Consider the following 17,984-nt stretch of genomic DNA (forward strand, 5'->3'; position numbering starts at 1 on the left):
ACTTGGACCAGCTCCTCCAGGGGTACCCCAAGGCGTTCCCAGGCCAGCTGAGAAACATGTCCCTCCAGCGTGTCCTGGGTCTTCCTCTGGGTCTCCTCCCAGTGGGACGTGTCTGGAACACCTCACCAGGGAGGCGTCAAGGAGGCATCCTAACCAGATGCCTGAGCCACCTCAACTGGCTCCTCTCGACAAAGTGCAGCCCAGAGAACCCTTATGATGAGAAAAATGGATGGAAACTGTTCCCTCGCCCGAACGTGGGTCAGCGGGGCTCCACTCTAGAGCCAGACCTGGAGGTGGGGTACGCTGGCGAGCACCTGGTATCCGTTCTTGTACCCATGGAGCCCGGCCCGAAAACACAGCCTGAAGAGGAGAAGTGGGTCCCCTTTCTCATGGGCTCACCACCTGTGGGAGGGGCCAGGGGGGTCAGGTGCAATGTGGGATCGGTGGTGGCCGAGGTCGGGGACCCTGGCGGTCTGATCCTCAGCTACAGAAGCTGTCTACTGGGACGTGGTTCATCAGCGTACAAATAAATGATTATTTTACAGGCCTGCCATAAAAAGTGTTTTTCATGTTGTTGTTTTGTGTTGACTGCAATGTTGCCCAGTCTTTCTTCAGCCCTCTCTTTCTGTTCTGCCAACACAAAACTCTGCATGTTTTAAAAAATGCATTTAGGGCAGAACGACTCCATCTGATTGGCCAGATAGGGATAGTGATTTCTAAACTCATCCGCAGTTTTAGCACCTCTATGAACTGTGACCTTATAACTTGGCAATTCAGTTAAACTGCTCAGGGGGCCACAGTTACTGGAAGCCAAGAGCTCAGGGGCCGGCCATCCAGCAGTTATTGTCATTAAATAAGTTTGTTTTACGGTTTTAAATCTACTTTTATTTAAATATGAACCCATTGTTGGGCTGAACTGAGCTCACCCATGGGCCTGATTTGGCCCCCAGGCCTCCACTTGAATAGCCCTGCCTTATAACTTCAGAGTGTGAAGAAAAGGTCAGAAATCTTCCTCCAGGGTGGGTAATGACTAGTCAAACGAGGGCCCCTTTGAAGTCATTTTCAGACCTATAGATCAGCTCTTTGTTCGGTTTCTGTCAGTTTTCTCCGCCGGACAACATCTATGTTGCAAACGTGGATCTCCTGAGGCTGCTGAACCTCATCGGTCCACCTGATCATCAGATCCAGTTGCTCCACAGGTTATCTTCCAGCAGACTGTTGATACTGATATTGCATTACAGATTTATTCATTCATTCAACCTGTTTACATCCTGATCATGATTCATTATTTGATATTGTGTAACTTCAACAGGAACTGTTTGATTTCACGTGAGTCAAACGAGGTTCTGGGTTTGAAAATAAAACATGTTGCTCCTTGATTTTATAACTGAAGCTTTTATTTTGAAGCTGCTGACTGGAAGTGCTCTGTTTAAATGGAGCAGCTGGACAGATGTCCCAAGTAGAGTGGAGAGGCTCTGCGGTGAAGACAGCAGAGGACAGTGAACCACTGGGGGTGTCTGCTGTGAGACAAACGCGTCTCCTTCGTCTCTTTTTCTTTTCAAAGGGAAGAAAAAAATCTTTGAGTGACTTTTTGGACAAACGATTGGATGGAAGCAGGAGCTGAGTGAATTTATCTCATTTAGTCTCATCTGAGCCGCCTTGGAAATTACTCCAAGAAAGGACATTAAGGAAGCAGCAGAGACTCAGGAGGATGAGTGATAACATCTGGGACAATCGTTGTGCTCTCATCTGATTCATTTATTTACTATTAATATTCCACCACAGGACAAAAAGACAGACTCTCCCATTAAAGTTAGATTAATTGTAAAACCTTGTGTTTATCTGTATTATGGCACATCGACACCATCTACCCTACAATCAGATTTAAATTAGTTTTTACAAATAACTTGTTCTACTTCTTGACATAACAGAGAGTCAAAAATGGCCATCAACACGGACACCGACTTCCTGAAGTCCAACCTGAGTGGTGAGGGTGGAGGAGGTCCTCAGCCCGCAGACTTCCAGGAGACAGAGAAGCTCCTGGCGGTGACCACCGAGCCTGGGGGAAATGGTGTGAGGATGTCCACCTCCTTCACCGTGGCCCCCGGCAGCGACAAGGCCCTGGAGGCCGATCAGAACGGCCACGGCGTGGCCCTGAGGTCGGGCTCTGTGGGGCAGCTGGCCGCCTCTGCTCCGCTCTCCCCATCCAAGGCCAGCCTGAGCCGCTCCTCCACCGGGAACGCCGCCATCCAGGAGACTCCTAAGCCCCAAGACTACCTGATCCTGGTCATCTTGTCCTGCTTCTGCCCCGTTTGGCCCATCAGCATCGTGGCCCTGGTGTACTCCGTCATGGTGAGTGGGACTTTACCTCCCGTTAAAGCTACTCACTGCCAAGTCAGGGACAAAAAACAAAATGAAGTAGGAAACAAATTCCCAAGTTAGTTCAAGGTAGTGCTTTGTTTACATGGAGTGTGTACCCACATTTCATAAGCACACCTCGAAAAACCTGAATGAAGTGAGCTGTTTCAAACTGCACTATTTGATGTAGTCCATCAGAACTTTTAATATTACTATTATTTTTAAATTTTTGCAAATAGTGTCTATAAAATATCCATCCATCCATTATCTTTACCCACTTCTTCCATTTTGGGTCACAGGGGTCGCCAGTGCCCATATCCAGCAATCACTGTACGAGGGACGGGGTACACCTTGGACAGGTCGCAAGTCCATCACAGGGACACATAGAGACAAACAACCATTCACTCTCTCATTCACACCTAGGGACAACAGTTACCAATCAGCCTAACAGCTGTGGGAAGAAACTGGAGTACTCTGGGAAAATCTACGCATGCACGGAGAAAACATGCAAACTGCACCCAGAAAGCCCCCTGGACTGGGATTTGAACCAGGGTAACCTGCTCACTGAGAGGCAGCAGCTCTACCAGTTGTGCCACCATGCTGCTCTATAAAATGTATATTTTTAAAAACTAAAAGAACTGATTTGTAATCAACAAAGTGCCATAAAGACTGAGATGGTAAAAAAAAAAAAAAAAAACATGAACTTTCCATGTGGAAATCATTTACTTCTTCATGTGAATACCATGTGACATTTGTGAAACATGTTGATTTAGACCAACAACGCCCTAACATCACACCTGTAAACACCTTTAAACACATGTAAACACTTTTAAACACCTGTAAACACCTGTAAGCTCAACAGCCAAGCCTTCATTGAAATAATGCATGCCACCTGCCGCCTTTCAGAATAAAAACTTTATTGGAATATCACCGAGGTACAACGCGAATATGTACGTACAGTAGTCCGAAAGATGGGCGGAGTGCATGAAGCTGCAACTGTAGAAAGCGCGGCCATTTTATCCTTGTCAGATAATAATCTTAGATAGGAAAAGGGGTAGAAACATGAGGGTAGATAGTGGTATAACAAAAAAAGATCTTTCACATCTTGTCTATCAGGACACGATTTGAGACATCAAAAAAACTCTACCAGCAACACAATTAAAACATGATTACATTTGCATTTGACATTGAGGTGTTGAGATTTGTCCATGAGCGTTTTTTCAGATCAGCCACAGTTTCTGAAGATGTTGTTCCAGCCAGCAGTTCTGATAAGCTTGCATAGAAAGTTCTTGTGGGGGGGGGGGGGTGTTTGCATGTGATAGATGAAGCTTTTGTCCTTGGGTTCTCATGTCCCAGGAGAAATTGATAGCCGGCCCGTCTCCGAGGCCGTCGGGAGTCAGATTCAGATATGCTTTGATTGTTGATTTTCTTCAGGCAGACAGATTACTTTTTTCTTCAGCCTCGAGTCCATCTGGGCGTTCTGGTTCCGAAAATGCCTAATTGTGGGATTCCATTCCACTGATCTATGCTATGAGTCTCCCTCAAGGTCAAACCCACCATGCTGACGAGTCCCAGAAGCCGCAGGTGGCCTGCGATTCTCAATCGCCTCCACCTTACGGTTAAGCTCGTAAACTAGACGATTCAAAGTTCCCACAGTGAGGACCAGACCTTCACACAGACTCAGAAGCTTTACCACGGTCGAAACTGCTGCCGCCGTCTGCTTCAAAAGTCGATAAAACAGAGCCCCGCTGATGCCAAAAAGCAGAGTCCCTGCTATCATAATTCCAAATATATAAACGTCTTCAACATCCTCTTGAGACAGAACTGAGAGACACATCGTCTGCCACACTCCCCACGAATCCATGACGTACCCCACAGCGTGAGTCTCAGCTGGACACACTGGTTCTCCAGGACCTTGCTGCTTTCATGCAAGAAATTTAGACTAAGAGCATCTTAGAAAAGAAAAGCTTTGCAGAGTGTGGAGAAGGCTGCACAGAAGTCTGATGGAGTCAGTCTCCCCCCATCACAGACATCTACACCTCCAGATGCAGGAAGAGGGACACCTGCATCATGAAGGACCCCACCCATCCAGCACACAATTTTTGCCCCACTCCCCTCAGGCAGGAGGTTGAGGAGCCTTAAGTGTAGAACCACTAGACCATCCATCCATCCATTATCTTTACCCGCTTATTCCATTTTGGGTCACAGGGGTCGCCGGTGCCCATGTCCAGCAATCACTGTGCGAGGGGCGGGGTACACCCGGGATGGGTCGCAAGTCCATCACAGGGCCACATAGAGACAAACGAGACAAACAACCATTCACTCTCTCACTCACACCTAGGGACAATTTAGTTCCCAATCAGCCTAACATGCATGTTTTTGGACTGTGGGAGGAAACCGGAGTACCCGGAGAAAACCCACGCATGCACGGAGAGAACATGCAAACTCCACCCAGAAAGGCCCCTGGACCGGGGTTTGAACCAGGGACCTGATCGCTGAGAGGCAGCAGCTCTACCAGTTGCGCCACCGTGCTGCACCACTAGACCAGTGCTTCTCAATTATTTTTGGTCCCCCCCCCCCCCCCCCCCAGGAAGAAGTAAACATTTCGCGCCACATCCAACTCTCCGCCGCGACTGTAAATAGTATAATTTGTCTAAAAAATTGTTATAAGTACACCTCTGCACAACATCTCTACATCATCACCTCTAAAACAACAAGAAGGGAACGCACTCACAAGAGAAGAACCTGACAAGTTGTTTATTGGCATAAAATATATTTTGTTAGCAAAGAATAGAGTCCTAACATTTGTTAAACATCTGTTTTTATAACAAATTTAAAAAAAAAAACATAAAACTTGTGCTTTGACAATCGATAAAACAAAAAAATGTTGTCAACGCGAAAGAGTGGGCAGGTGTCGCTCTCGCTTTGAGTTTATACTCTTTGTTGCTGCGCGCTGTGGGTGAAATGCATCCAGAACGGAGGACTTGTTAACAAAGAATAGAGTCCTAACATGTATTAAACATTACTTCTGTGCCCCACTTTTTGAGAAGGACTGCACGGGACTGAGGAACAGCTTCTACCCTGAGGCTGTTAGACTCATGAAACTCTAACAAGTACAATCACTGTGAAAAATCACATCATGTTGCTGCTGATCTGTTTCATGTTGCTGCTGATCCATTTCATGTTGCTGCTTATCTGTTTCATATTGCTGTTGATCTGTTTCATGTTGCTGCTGATCTGTTTCATGTTGCTGCTGATCTGTTTCATGTTGCTGCTGATCTGTTTCATGCTGATGTGTTCATTCGTGCTCATCTACTCACACAGACTCATGTTCGTGCTGCTTTTTGGTATATTCTAAAAAAGTTAAATCTGGTCCTCTGGACATTCAAAAAAACCCAAAACAAAGCAAAACAACAAAAAATGTAGAAACGTTTCGTCTCTCGTCCGAGAGACTTCTTCAGTCTGAGGAGCTGTATTCAGCTCAGTCTCTTAAATAGCACCTTCTCAGAGTGGATCAACCAGTTTTGCTGCTGACAACCAAAAGCAACTGATCACATGCTCAAGAAGGACCATCAGCCTAACAATGGATCATTAGCACACTGATGGCTGTTTACTATTCACAGAGGGCTGAGTGATACTAGCAATCACAGCATTGTAAGAGGGGGACAATTGAACACGGAGGCCTCCACCCCTGTTTAATGATGGACGGTTTCTTTTCACAAAGATGGCCTCCTTTACTCCTCTCTCAAACCATTGTTCCTCTCTATCCAGGATGTGAACATCTTCATCCTTGAAAGAGTGACCGCTGGCCTGGAGATGAGTGTAGACCGCAGAGTCCTGGCCTGATGATGTTGATCTTCTGTGCTGGGCCATCCTTTTGGCCAGTGGCTGTTTAGTTTCCCCGATGTAAGACTGATCACAGCCCTCCTGACACTGAACAGCATACACGACATTACTCTGTTTGTGCCGGGGGACTGGATCTTTGGGATGAACCAGTCCAGAGGACCAGATTTAACTTTTTTAGATTTTTCTACCTGGATTATTGAGCATGCATCAGGATTTTTTGGTATATTGTTTTTATGCTATTAGTGCTACTGCTTAGTGTATATTTAGTTGATGTTTTTCTTAGTTCATATCTTAGATGTTATCGTTGTTTTTCTTTTACATTTTATTGTGGGATGTAACTGGGACCCTGTGTACACAATCTCATTCCACCATATGTACAAAGTAACACATGTGTTGTGTATGACAATAAAGAAACTCTGACTCTGATCTTATGTAGAGAGCTGGGGCCATTTAAATGAAACCATGATAATAAATCTCATGGTACATCACGAGACGTCATGCACAGAGTGTGATGCGTGGTGGATGACTCTCAGCTACTACCACACTATGTTCTAGCTAAATAACTGTAAAAGTGACTGAACTGCAGCTGTTTTGTGTTGACTAACGCTGATTAGTTGCAGCAGCCATCCTCAACCCGTTTGACTCTAAAAGTGAATCATTTGTAGACGTACATCCGAGGATTACTTTCTGAGCGTTTCAGTAAAAGCAGAGTTCGTGTTTGTGACCAAACAAACACGTGCACACAGAGATTACATGACAGCCCACCATTCATGGAGGTGGGCAGTAAATAATAAACAATAAATGGACGTTGATTAAAGTGGGTGAGTCTGGACACAGAACCACGCCTCGGTCAAATGGGCCTAATTTTCTGCTCTTCAGCTGATGGAGAAAAACATTGTGAGCAGATAAAACAAAGATAAACCAAAACAACAACATCCTAAAGTTGACAAATTAACCATCATAAACATCCACGCATCATGAGAACAGGTTAACATGCAGAGCAGAAGAAGCCATCACCGTCACCTGCTGCTGACGGCAAAGGCTAGAGGTTTTAGCCTCAACCGTTAGAAAAATATGTCACAAACCAGATTTGAATGAAACTTGCAGAAAGTAATCATTTACTCATGTAAAGATGGCCGACACAGCTAGCTAACATTAGCCAACACCACAAGCGGCTTCAACTCAGAGCACATATTGAGATCGAATTTGGTGTGGTAGTAGCTGATACTCGTTTCCAATGCGTACGCTCTAACTTTGACTGTAGCCTTTAACTATCGGAGTCAACTTTGCCTGTTAGCAAAATATCCCAAACTACGGATTGGATTTTAATGAAACTTTCAGAAATAAAAATCACTGAATGTACGTCTACAGCTGGTTAATGTTTGGAGTTAACCCAAATCAAGGTCACCCTTAGCCAACACAAAAGTGGCTTCAACTCAGTCGGTTTACAGATGTGAGCTACGTTTGGTGTGGTAGTAGCTGAGAGTCACCCTCAACACATTTAGCACTTTCAGATCACCAGATCGTGCAATATCATGTGGAGTAATGCACATTTTTCATTTTCAAAATTTCAAGGTTTAAGGCTCAAGGTTCTTTATTGTCATTCGCATCACATGTGGTACATGAGGTAATAATAATAATAATAATACATTTTATTTGTATAGTGCTTTTCTAAATACTCAAAGATGCTTTACATGAGTAAAAAAATAAAAATAGGTGGAAGGAAATTGTGAACTCAAGGTCCCACTTACACCCAAAAATGACAAAAGTATAAAGTATATAAAAGAAACAGTATACAAGGATCTAAGATATACCATACGCTAAACATTAATAATGTAAGACTGTGTATTAAGCAGCAGCCTGAACATGAGTCTGTTGTGAGCAGATGGGTATGACTACAGCAGCTTAAAGGCAAGAAATCAGCAGCATGGATAATCAGCAGCATAAAGTTTCAAACCTCCAGTTAAAGTGGCATTACAGTGAATTTTCTGGTCAGGGATTCATGAGTCTAACAGCCTCAGGGTAGAAGCTGTTCCTCAGTCTAGTGGATCTACACTTTATGCTCCGCAACCTTCTGCTTGAGGGGAACGAGGCAAAAAGTGTGTGTGCTGGGTGAGTGGGGTCCTTCATGATGCAGGTGGCCCTCTTCCTGCATCTGGAGGTGTAGATGTCTGTGATGGTGGGGAGACTGACTCCAGCAGACTTCTGTCCAGCCTTCGCTCTCTGCAGAGCTTTTCTCTCCGTCTTACTTTAGGACTCAGCAGTTTGAAGCGAGACGACTTTACATCCCACATCCAACAGAGGCTAAACTCAGATGGATGCAGCAACCACAGGAAACCCGTTAGTTCTGTAATGTCACGTGTGTGGACGTCGTGCATCAATCAGGACCATGAAGCAGTTTCCACGAGGCAGCCTGTACCTCTGCGAGCCGTCACCACGCTCCCTCCGACACTCACGGGTCTAATGGCACGGAGGCTTGGAACAGAGAGGGCAGAAAGAAACAGAGAAGTGAAGGAGGGAGAAACTTGAGCTGGCCACTAACTCAATCAAAGGCGAGAGAAGTCAATTTAGTTTCTTTGCAGAGGGCAGATTGCAGCAGCCAGCCTGCCCTCTCTCTCTGCCTGGGGATGTAAGAAAGGAAATACAGGCCTCCCAGAGAATATCAGAACATCGCTCGCTGCAAGGGCAGATGAGAGAGACAGCAAATGGCTATCAAGGAGTTCCTATCACTTGATTAGAAATACTGACTCAGAAAAGACAGCGATATAAGAACAAGAACACATTTCTAATGGGACTGATAATGGAGCTTAGAGTGCAGAAGCTCCTCTCGGTCCGACACGCTCATGGCCCAAATGTAACGGATACTTCTGGAGAACGGAAGACGTTATGATTTTATTAATAAGGCGAGGTCAGAGGAAACCAGCCAGACTGCAGGAAATGATGGTAAACACCCCAAAAGAACAAGATAAAGCTAAGAACATGGCTTTGAGACACCCAAATGTTCATTGAGTCAGCTGTTGAACTGTCGATGCCGTCCAATTCCAAAAATCAGATCCAGCTCTGCTGTTGCCTTCATATTAAGTAACATTTACTAAATTACATATGTCATGGTAATCAAAACCTGCCATAAATGTTGTCCAATGATAAGCCCCTGGAGTTTTTGTGGCCCATGCTTCAAAATGAGTCACAGTGAAGAATTGTTCAGTACTGAGTTATTATTGTTGTTTTCAAATTCTGCAGCTCAGAAGGTCCAAAATGAAACGAGTTTGTTGAAATGTGTTGATTTATCACCTCACAACAAGCTAGTTATGTTTAGGAATGCCAGTTTGAAACTCCATTTTTATTGGTCCAGAATGATGTCATCAGGATTTCCAGCCATTAATTTAAAAAGGGGAATGCCTAAATTTCACAATGACATCAAACATTATACGAAGGGATTTGCCGGCATTACGACAGTTGGCAGAGAAAAATGGTCAATTTCAATTAAAATTATAAGACAAAGGATTTTTTTTTTTTGAGGGCATGCCTGTTAGAAAATGTTGATTTAAAGGCAGATTTGGAGGATTTAGTGCTATTTTAGTTACTGGGATCTGCTGGTGTCTTTATGGACAAGTTTTTACACAAATGTCAATTAGAAATAAAATCCATATTTTCACTGCAGCCTGAACTCATTGGGACTCATTACACTGGCACAGGTCATATATGCTGAGCATGACTCTCAGCTACTACCACAGTAAGTATTAGCTCAGTGTTTGTAAAAATGTCTGAGCCATCATCATTTTATTTTTCTCCCTTACGAGCAAATAGCTGTGGCAGCCATCTTTAATGTAATCGACACCAAAAGATAACCAATCAAAGATTTTTGTCCAATATTACTGAGAGTTTTGTTAAAATTCACCCATTGATTCATTTCATACTACACTAACGGACAAACAAAATTACAAAATGATAATTTATGATTAATAATATATTTTTTTGTTGTTGTTGATGTGTTGCTGCCATAAAATTTCAATGTACCCTTTGTCCCCGTCTTATTTTATACATCTGTGATGTGTACTATGTTTTATTGTGAATACATTAGACTTATACTTTAAAGTTTTTGCAATTTCAGTTTTATTGACATTTTACAGAGCATCCCACCTTTTCAGAATTGGGGTTGTATCTTATTGTTTACGTTGGGTGACAATATTAAATATTACCTAAAATATTTTGGCATTTTCATTAAAAATAGTCAGGAGAGGATGGTATTTGAATGCTGGCCCTCCATCTTCTTCTTCTTCTTTTGGCTGTTCCCTCTCCAGGGGTCTCCACTGTGAGTCATCCTCCTCCATCTCTCTCTGTCCTCCCTTCAACTACCTCCATGTCCACTCTACTGTATCCAAGTATCTCCTCTTTGTCATTGTCCTGGCAGCTGCATTTCTAACACCCTTCTACCAATATACCCACTGTTCCTCCTCTGGACATGTCCAAACCATCTCAGTCTGGTCTCTCTAACTTTATCTCCCAGTTGTTCAACCTGTGCTGTACCTCTGATGATCTCATTCCTAATCTTATCCATCCTTGTCACTCCTAAGGAGAACCTCAACATCTTCATTTCTGCCACTTCCAGTTCTTTCTCTTGTCTTTTTGTCAATGTCTCTGTCTCCAGATCATACAAAATAACTGGTCTCACCACTGTCTTGTAAACTTCTCCTTTGACCTTTGCTGACACACTTTTGTCACAAATCACTCCTGAAACTTTTCTCCATCCACTCCATCCTGCCTGGACTCTCTTCTTCACCTCTTTACCATGTTTTCCATTTTACTGGACAGTGGACCCCAAGTACTTGAAGTAGCGCACCTTTGTGACCTCTGCTCCTTGTGTGTATACCTCCAACTCTCCAAGTTCTCTTCCACCTGTTCCCTGTTCTCACCACAGATCACAATGTAATCTGCAAACATTATAGTCCATGGGGATTCCTGACCTCATCTGTTAGTCGGTCCATCACCAGAGCAAACAAGAAGGAGCTCAGAGTGATCCTTGATATAATCCCACCTCCACCTTGAAGCTATCTGTCTCTCTGACAGAACATCTCACCACTGTCCTGCTGTCCTCATACATGTCCTGTACCAGTCCAACATGCTTCTCTGTCACTCCAGATTTCTTCCAGTACCACACCTCCTCCCTCAGCATTCTGTCATATACTTTTTCTACATCAACAAAGACACACCTGACCATATAAGTTGAGCAAAACAGCACTTTACTGTTGGGAATTTTTTCTGATACCAGTTTTCTATCATAACTGATCTTTTCCCAGCAACCTTCTGTTCGGTTCATGTAACTTTCCCTGGTTCACTGTTGCATTTTTACACACTGGAGATGTGAATTTTGCATATTTTCCAACAGCTTGTGTGTCATGAACATAAGGACTAAACTGCACTAGTTAAATGGGGCCTAAATGATGGCAATGACTAGGCTCAGTGTGGAAACTGCATTTATTGCTCAGTTTATGGTGCAGATTTTTTTATGTTCAGTTGTTGGTTAGCCTGTGGGGAAAAAAACAACTTTTGTTTATTTTGTAAGCTTGTTAGACAATTAAACTGTTTGTTTTTGGACTGATTTTTGTTGAAAATGTTCTATAAATGAACCATAATTGTTTTCTGGTGCAATTTTAACTCCTTAGTGGTGAGTTTGTAACATCCTACAGCCTGATTTCTACTGGTATTGACCACTTGAGTTTTTCTTAAAATTAAAACATTAGTGTTTCTAAGTAATAGATCAGAGCAATTTTTAAAACATTTCAAAAGCACAAAAAGAGCACAATGATGTCAATAATTTACAATACATTAGTAATATATTTAATAAATGCATAAGTAAATGTAGTGCTTCTTTTACCTTGAAATATCTCACTGTGTAGGCTAGAAAAACTATTCACGAGGTTTAAAATATTAACAACACTGTATAGGTTTGTGTTTGATTATAGATGTTTAGTTTGTACAACATGAACATTTTGATGGATCATGAGAATTACTGTGTTTTTGTGCCATCAATAATTAAAGAATAGCGTTCCTTACTGGTATATACTTTACATTTAAATCATCTCATGGTGAGATAGGAACAGAGTTATCACTGTTTTGGTCCAAACTGTAAATAATGTCATGATATATTGTGAGACCTTTCAAGCTCTGTTAGTGCTATATGTGTTGGGGATAACTCTCAGCTACTACCTCTCTTAAATTAGCACCGTCTGGAAAAATGAACTAAACTGAAGCCATTTTTGTTTTGACTGAGGAGGATTAGCTGTGTGGCCATCTTGACTTGCACTAACTGTATCAGTGAGATGTGGACGTGCATTCAGTGATTACTTTCTGAGAGTTTCTCTAAATTCTGTCCCGTGGTTCACGAGATATTTTGCTGACAGACAGTACTGGTTCTAACAGATGGTGAAACAGTTTTAAACAAAGTTGTTGAAAGATATGTGGCACTCAGAATTTTATCTGAATATCTAAAACTGACTTCTTGAATTGTCTAATATAATTGATTGTTGACGACAGACAGACAGACAGACAGACAGACAGACAGACAGACAGACCAGCTGTTGCTTTTGAAAGTAGATTAGGTTTTTTATTATTATGTTATTTATATATATTTTTTTTATAAATGAACATACATGAACAATTCATAACATCAGGTAAGGGAAAACAGTCCTTGACCTATAGCAAAACCCAGTTTCCTCCCACTCCCTGAAAATAAATAAATAAATAAATAAAGCAACTGGTCAGTGCACAGATGCATCTAAATAAATTAAATAAGGCTGCCAAATTTCCAAGAAGGTGTTGTATTGTTTTCTAAGACAATATGTATTTTTTTTTTTTTTCCAGGGGAATGCAGCTATTCATCTTTGAAAACCACCTGTCTTAGAGGGAGGGGAATCTGGTTTCCATGATATTGCGATGCACTTCTTAGCTGCACCCAAGTCAACTTCCATGTATTTTATTCGTGTGCTTTTTAGCGAGCCCAGAAGAGTTGTAATGTTCCCCAGTAAATAAAGTTCTGGATCCAGCCGGACATTAATTCTTAGAATACTGGTTAAGGTGAAGCAGATGCCGTCCCAAAAAGGCATCGTCTGGGTACATAGTGCAAGAAGGACCCCACCTCAATACCACACCTGAAACACATCTCTAAAGTAGATATTGGTTTGAAAGAACAGGAAAAAAGTGACATCCTTCATCATTTTCCAGCACTTCCAGCAGCAGCAACCCTCCTAAAAACTAACTTCCAGCTGGCTGCCACCACAGAGCTCTGACAGATGGTTTTTGTGGAGAAAGCCAGTAGCTTGCAAATACGGAAGATGTGCAGTCAATTACAAGGATTGGAGAGGCAGGGGTAATAGGTTTTTACAGCCCGGACTAGCCCATCCCGGTAATGTGAGGGCCCAAACTGCAGCAGCATTATTGCACGCGCTGCACATTTATCTGTAAAATATGGACTCGCATATGTTGTACTGGAGATACGACTGCGTCTGCGTGTGAATATAAGTGTGTGGGTGGGAGGGGGTATGTAAATGGCTTCAGTCAAATACTGCAAACATCAGAGTGAATATTAAACTAGCTATTGTGTAGGACAAAAATGTAAAAGATTTTAGTAGCTCCATCAGAATGTATGGTTGAAATACGTGGAAAAAATTTGTTTATTTACAACACGAACAGTAGATGCTTCTGCTACTTTAATATTGTTTATTCTCATAGAAAAGTAGAAATGTTTGGCCATTACTTTGTGATTAAATACTGCAGAAATAAAGACCCATTAGCTTCAGCAGCACACTGACTGTGCAAATTAACAAGCTTTAGCATGTCAATCTGCCTAACTCACAGTGAGCAGGGTTAACTTAAGGGACAGCTTTCTTTTTTAAAGTTGGATTCTGTGGAGTATTAATGAGTAGTCAGTGTCTTACCTGCAGCAAACAGCAGTAAGGACAATTTCAGGAAGGGGAATGAAGAGAATTTCTCATGATTAATGTCAAGCTAATGGCTAATCAGAATGTGGTGTATTCTAGATAAAAAAAATTCCGCTATCTAAAAAGCAAATGATGTTTCAAACATTTTTACGTCGCATCACTGTTGCATTAGTTATTTACATAAAATTTACAGTTACTTCAACTGAAAATATTTTGCGACTGAATGCGATCTGCGATCTGTTGCAGTCTGTTTCTGTGAAACTTGTTGCAAATTGGTAACATGTTAAACACGCCTGATCTCAGTCTGACAAAAGTAATGTGGCATAAAAAATAAAAAAAAAGGCATAGTGTGTATTTAAATTGCTATGAAATTTTTGAGGTTTGAATAGTTTCAGCTGGCTGATATCCACTTTGGAATCAAGCCCAGTCTAAGTATTAGCCTGACTAGCATAGCTTTGATTTTTTAAAATTGTTCAGATGTTTCCAGAGATGGTTTTTTTTTTTTTTTTGGCCTCAGAAGTCATTACTTGGAACTAGGAATGACGTTGTATCTCACCTAACCGTGTTACAGTAGGATTTCCTTGTTGTGCATCATTAAGGACCACACCCACCCAGCACAAGGACGTTTCCATCCACTACCCTCAGGCAGACGATACAGGAGTCTGCTATCGTGAACGACTAGACACAAAAACAGTTGTTATCCACTGAACTCTTGATAATAATACTGAGCTACTGACAACAAGATTGCACTAAGTCACTTCTGACACCTAATATGTTTATTGCCGCTGCACCTTACCGTCATAATTCAGTTAATCTCAGTGTTACTCACTACATGTGCAATAACCTGTCAATCAACCTGTGTAGTTTATTAGTTATGTGCAATATACAGTATATCATGTGCAGTTTAGCTTATTTTACTACCTGTGAAATATTTATTCATATGAATTCATCCTACTTGAACAGTTATATTCTACCATGTTGTTGTTTACTATATTTCTTTTGGACCTTGTAAATATTGTATCTCTTTTTCACTTTTTGGTATTTTACTTTGTATTGCATGCTTTAGTATTTCTTGTTTTCTTTTTTGTTTGTTCGTTTGTTTGTTTTTTTGTTGTTGTTTTAGTGAGTCGAATCGTTTCTTCTCATCCTGAACATTTCATTGCATTGCTGACCTTGTGTTAACCTGCAAATAAACATAACATAATATAACATTTGTGCTCAGTGACCGGGCTAACTTCCGTTAGCAATACAAGCTAAATACTTGTTGCATTGCATGCATTCCAACACATTAACAAGATTCACAAATAGAGGCTGCTCACCACTATGTGTGTGATTAATTTAATGAAATCTCTCCTGTGTCCTGTGAAGATAAAATTACTATACAAACATGTTTCCCAAATTCACAAGACAGTTTGTAAAAAAACTGATTTAGTTTGAACAAATGCATTACTAATATACTGATATAAACACGGTTTGGTTATTTTAATAACAGCAATTAATGATATGAACTACAATATGAAACTTGACCCTTGATTAGGTTTCATGTGCAAAAATCAACACAAGGTCAACAATGCAATGAAATGCTGAGGACGAGAATAACCGTCTCGACTCGCCAAAAAAGAAATGACAACAATCAGAATCAGAATAAACTTTATTGGCATTGCACGGAGATACAACGCGAATATGTACGTACAGTCGTCTGAAAGATGGGCGGAGTGCACGAAGCTGCGGCTATAAATAGCGTGGCCCTCTTATTCTTATTCAGAATAATATTTTGCTTAGATGAGAAAAGGGAAGAAAACGAGGAGAGACGGTATAAAAAAAAAGATCTCTCACGCCGTGTCCTAGACAGGGCACGATTTGAGGCATCAAAAAAAGCAAACAAAAAAACCAACAAATACCAAAGTGTGCATCAAAAATACAAAAGGCGCCAGAAGTTGAAAAAGAACTATATCTACAATGTGGTTCAGTTAGCAGAGGTTCTTTCAGCAGCACGGTTCTGTTCTGTTAGCTGCGTGGTCTGGTTAGCAGCTTGATGGTAATAACGACTGCAGCAGCTACCCTCCCAGACTGCCCACCAGAAACAGGTCCAGCAGACAGAGAATATTCAAGGTTTTCCCCGCGGAGCCGAGCAGGTCCGTAGAGTTTGGTCCGTGCAGGCAGGTGGAGGATCATGGAGATGGCTGCCATGACAGGCCGGAGCCTGAGCCCAAAGCTGGAGGGGGGCCAGGAACTGAACCACGGTGGCAAGATGTCATGATGGCAAAGCAGCAGCACAGAAAACTCCAAAAGTGTGTCGTGGTCATAACATAGCATGGGTGTCCGGTGTAGGTGCAAAAAAAGGTTAAAACAACAGGAACAAAAAAAGATTGCGTTGAAGCAGAGCTCCCGTCAGTGCGGCCATACTGCAGCGCTCGTGACGTCACACTCGCCTACCAAACAAATCCTTTCAAACAGAGGGTTTCAGTTAAGACATCCTAATCCATTAGCCATTAGTGTTGTATTTTCTTATTTGAACTGAGTTTTCGGTTCGAGCAATGGTAGCTCAGTGGTCAGTGTCACGGTCTGGTAATCCTGAGGCTCTGGGTTCAGGTCCAGGTTGCATTCAGAAAGGGCATCCAGTGTAAAAGAATTGCCTAATCTCTCATGTGAGTTTATGTGCAACCACAGAAGGGAGCAGACAAAATGAAAACCTCTGTGTTTTCAGTTCAAAAGATAAAAAATATAAAAGCAATCAAAATGTATGAGTTGTAGCATTTACAGTGTTTTAGTTCTTCAGAAATAAGAACATTGCCTCTATTGCTCTGACACGTGATCTGATTAAGATGCTTTAAGAAGCTTGAAATTTTAATAGACGTGAAGACATCTCTGCTGGTGACCCTGATGGGTCCAGATGTACCTAAATATACTAGGCTACTATTGTTTGAGAATACTCCAAACCGAAAGTAAATAAGATTTTCAGTTGCACTCTCACTGATCACTTGGACATTTGGGGCTGTAGCCTTAAGATGTCTAATGAGCTAACTCGCAAAATACATATTTAATGCTCTATTACAGAAAACTAGATTGAGAAGATTTCGAGACGCCAGCAACGATTCTGTGACAACTTTGAAGAAGAAAAAAAATTATTGCACAAGTGTTTAAAACGTTCAAAGTTCAAGCAACAAGACTGCAAGCGAAGTGAGACTGTTTTGGGACATTTTGGAAACTCCTTTGTAAATACCGTTTGCTAAATACACACCAACAGCCACAGTTCAGTGAGATACTGGTTTAACACCAGAATACTGGGAGGGGTTTAACCCTCGCAGCTCCTTCAACTATGTTAGTCTTCCTTAGGGGAAAGTCCACCACCTTACTTTTTTTTTTTTTACATAACTTACATAACCTTACATAACTGCTTAAAATACTATATTTCAAATATTTTTCCCCCACAATTAATTATTCAATCTTTTAGAGCTGTCTCAGACTGTAATTGAAGAAAAATGTAATTTAATGTTTTTAACATTCTTAATTCTTAAGGGAAGTCTGAGAATGTTATTATTGTATGTTTCCATACAATGGCGAAATTAGTTCTCTGCATTTAACCCATCACACCTGAAATACACACAGGTGGAGCAGTGGGCAGCTATGTAAGCTCCCAGGGAGCAATTGGGGATTGGTTTTCTTGCTCAGAGACACCATGAGATGTGGGAATGGCTGAGAGTTGAGTTGAGACGTTCTGATTCCCCGTCAGCTGCCCTGACTCTATCCCATCTCAGCCCCCTTAAAGGCCTTTAGTTGTAAAAACAACTCATCAATTATTATTATTATTATTATTATTATTATTATTATTATTATTATTAT

The 17,984-nt window shown here is 41.6% G+C and overlaps 1 protein-coding gene across 1 annotated transcript in view; it reads left to right on the forward strand.

Moving 5' to 3' along the window:
• Positions 1–1,467: 1,467 nt before the first annotated feature.
• trarg1a (trafficking regulator of GLUT4 (SLC2A4) 1a) overlaps positions 1,468–17,984 on the forward strand; it is a 25,876-nt gene continuing 9,359 nt past the window's right edge. The window contains exon 1 of the mRNA XM_037678146.1: positions 1,468–2,352. Within this exon, the coding sequence (XP_037534074.1) occupies positions 1,942–2,352 (411 nt within the window). The 5' untranslated portion in view covers positions 1,468–1,941. The remainder of the gene's footprint in view (positions 2,353–17,984) is intronic.

The sequence above is a fragment of the Nematolebias whitei genome, chromosome 6, assembly GCF_014905685.2.
Source record: "Nematolebias whitei isolate Nwh7 chromosome 6, NemWhi1, whole genome shotgun sequence".
NCBI lineage: Eukaryota > Metazoa > Chordata > Actinopteri > Cyprinodontiformes > Rivulidae > Nematolebias > Nematolebias whitei.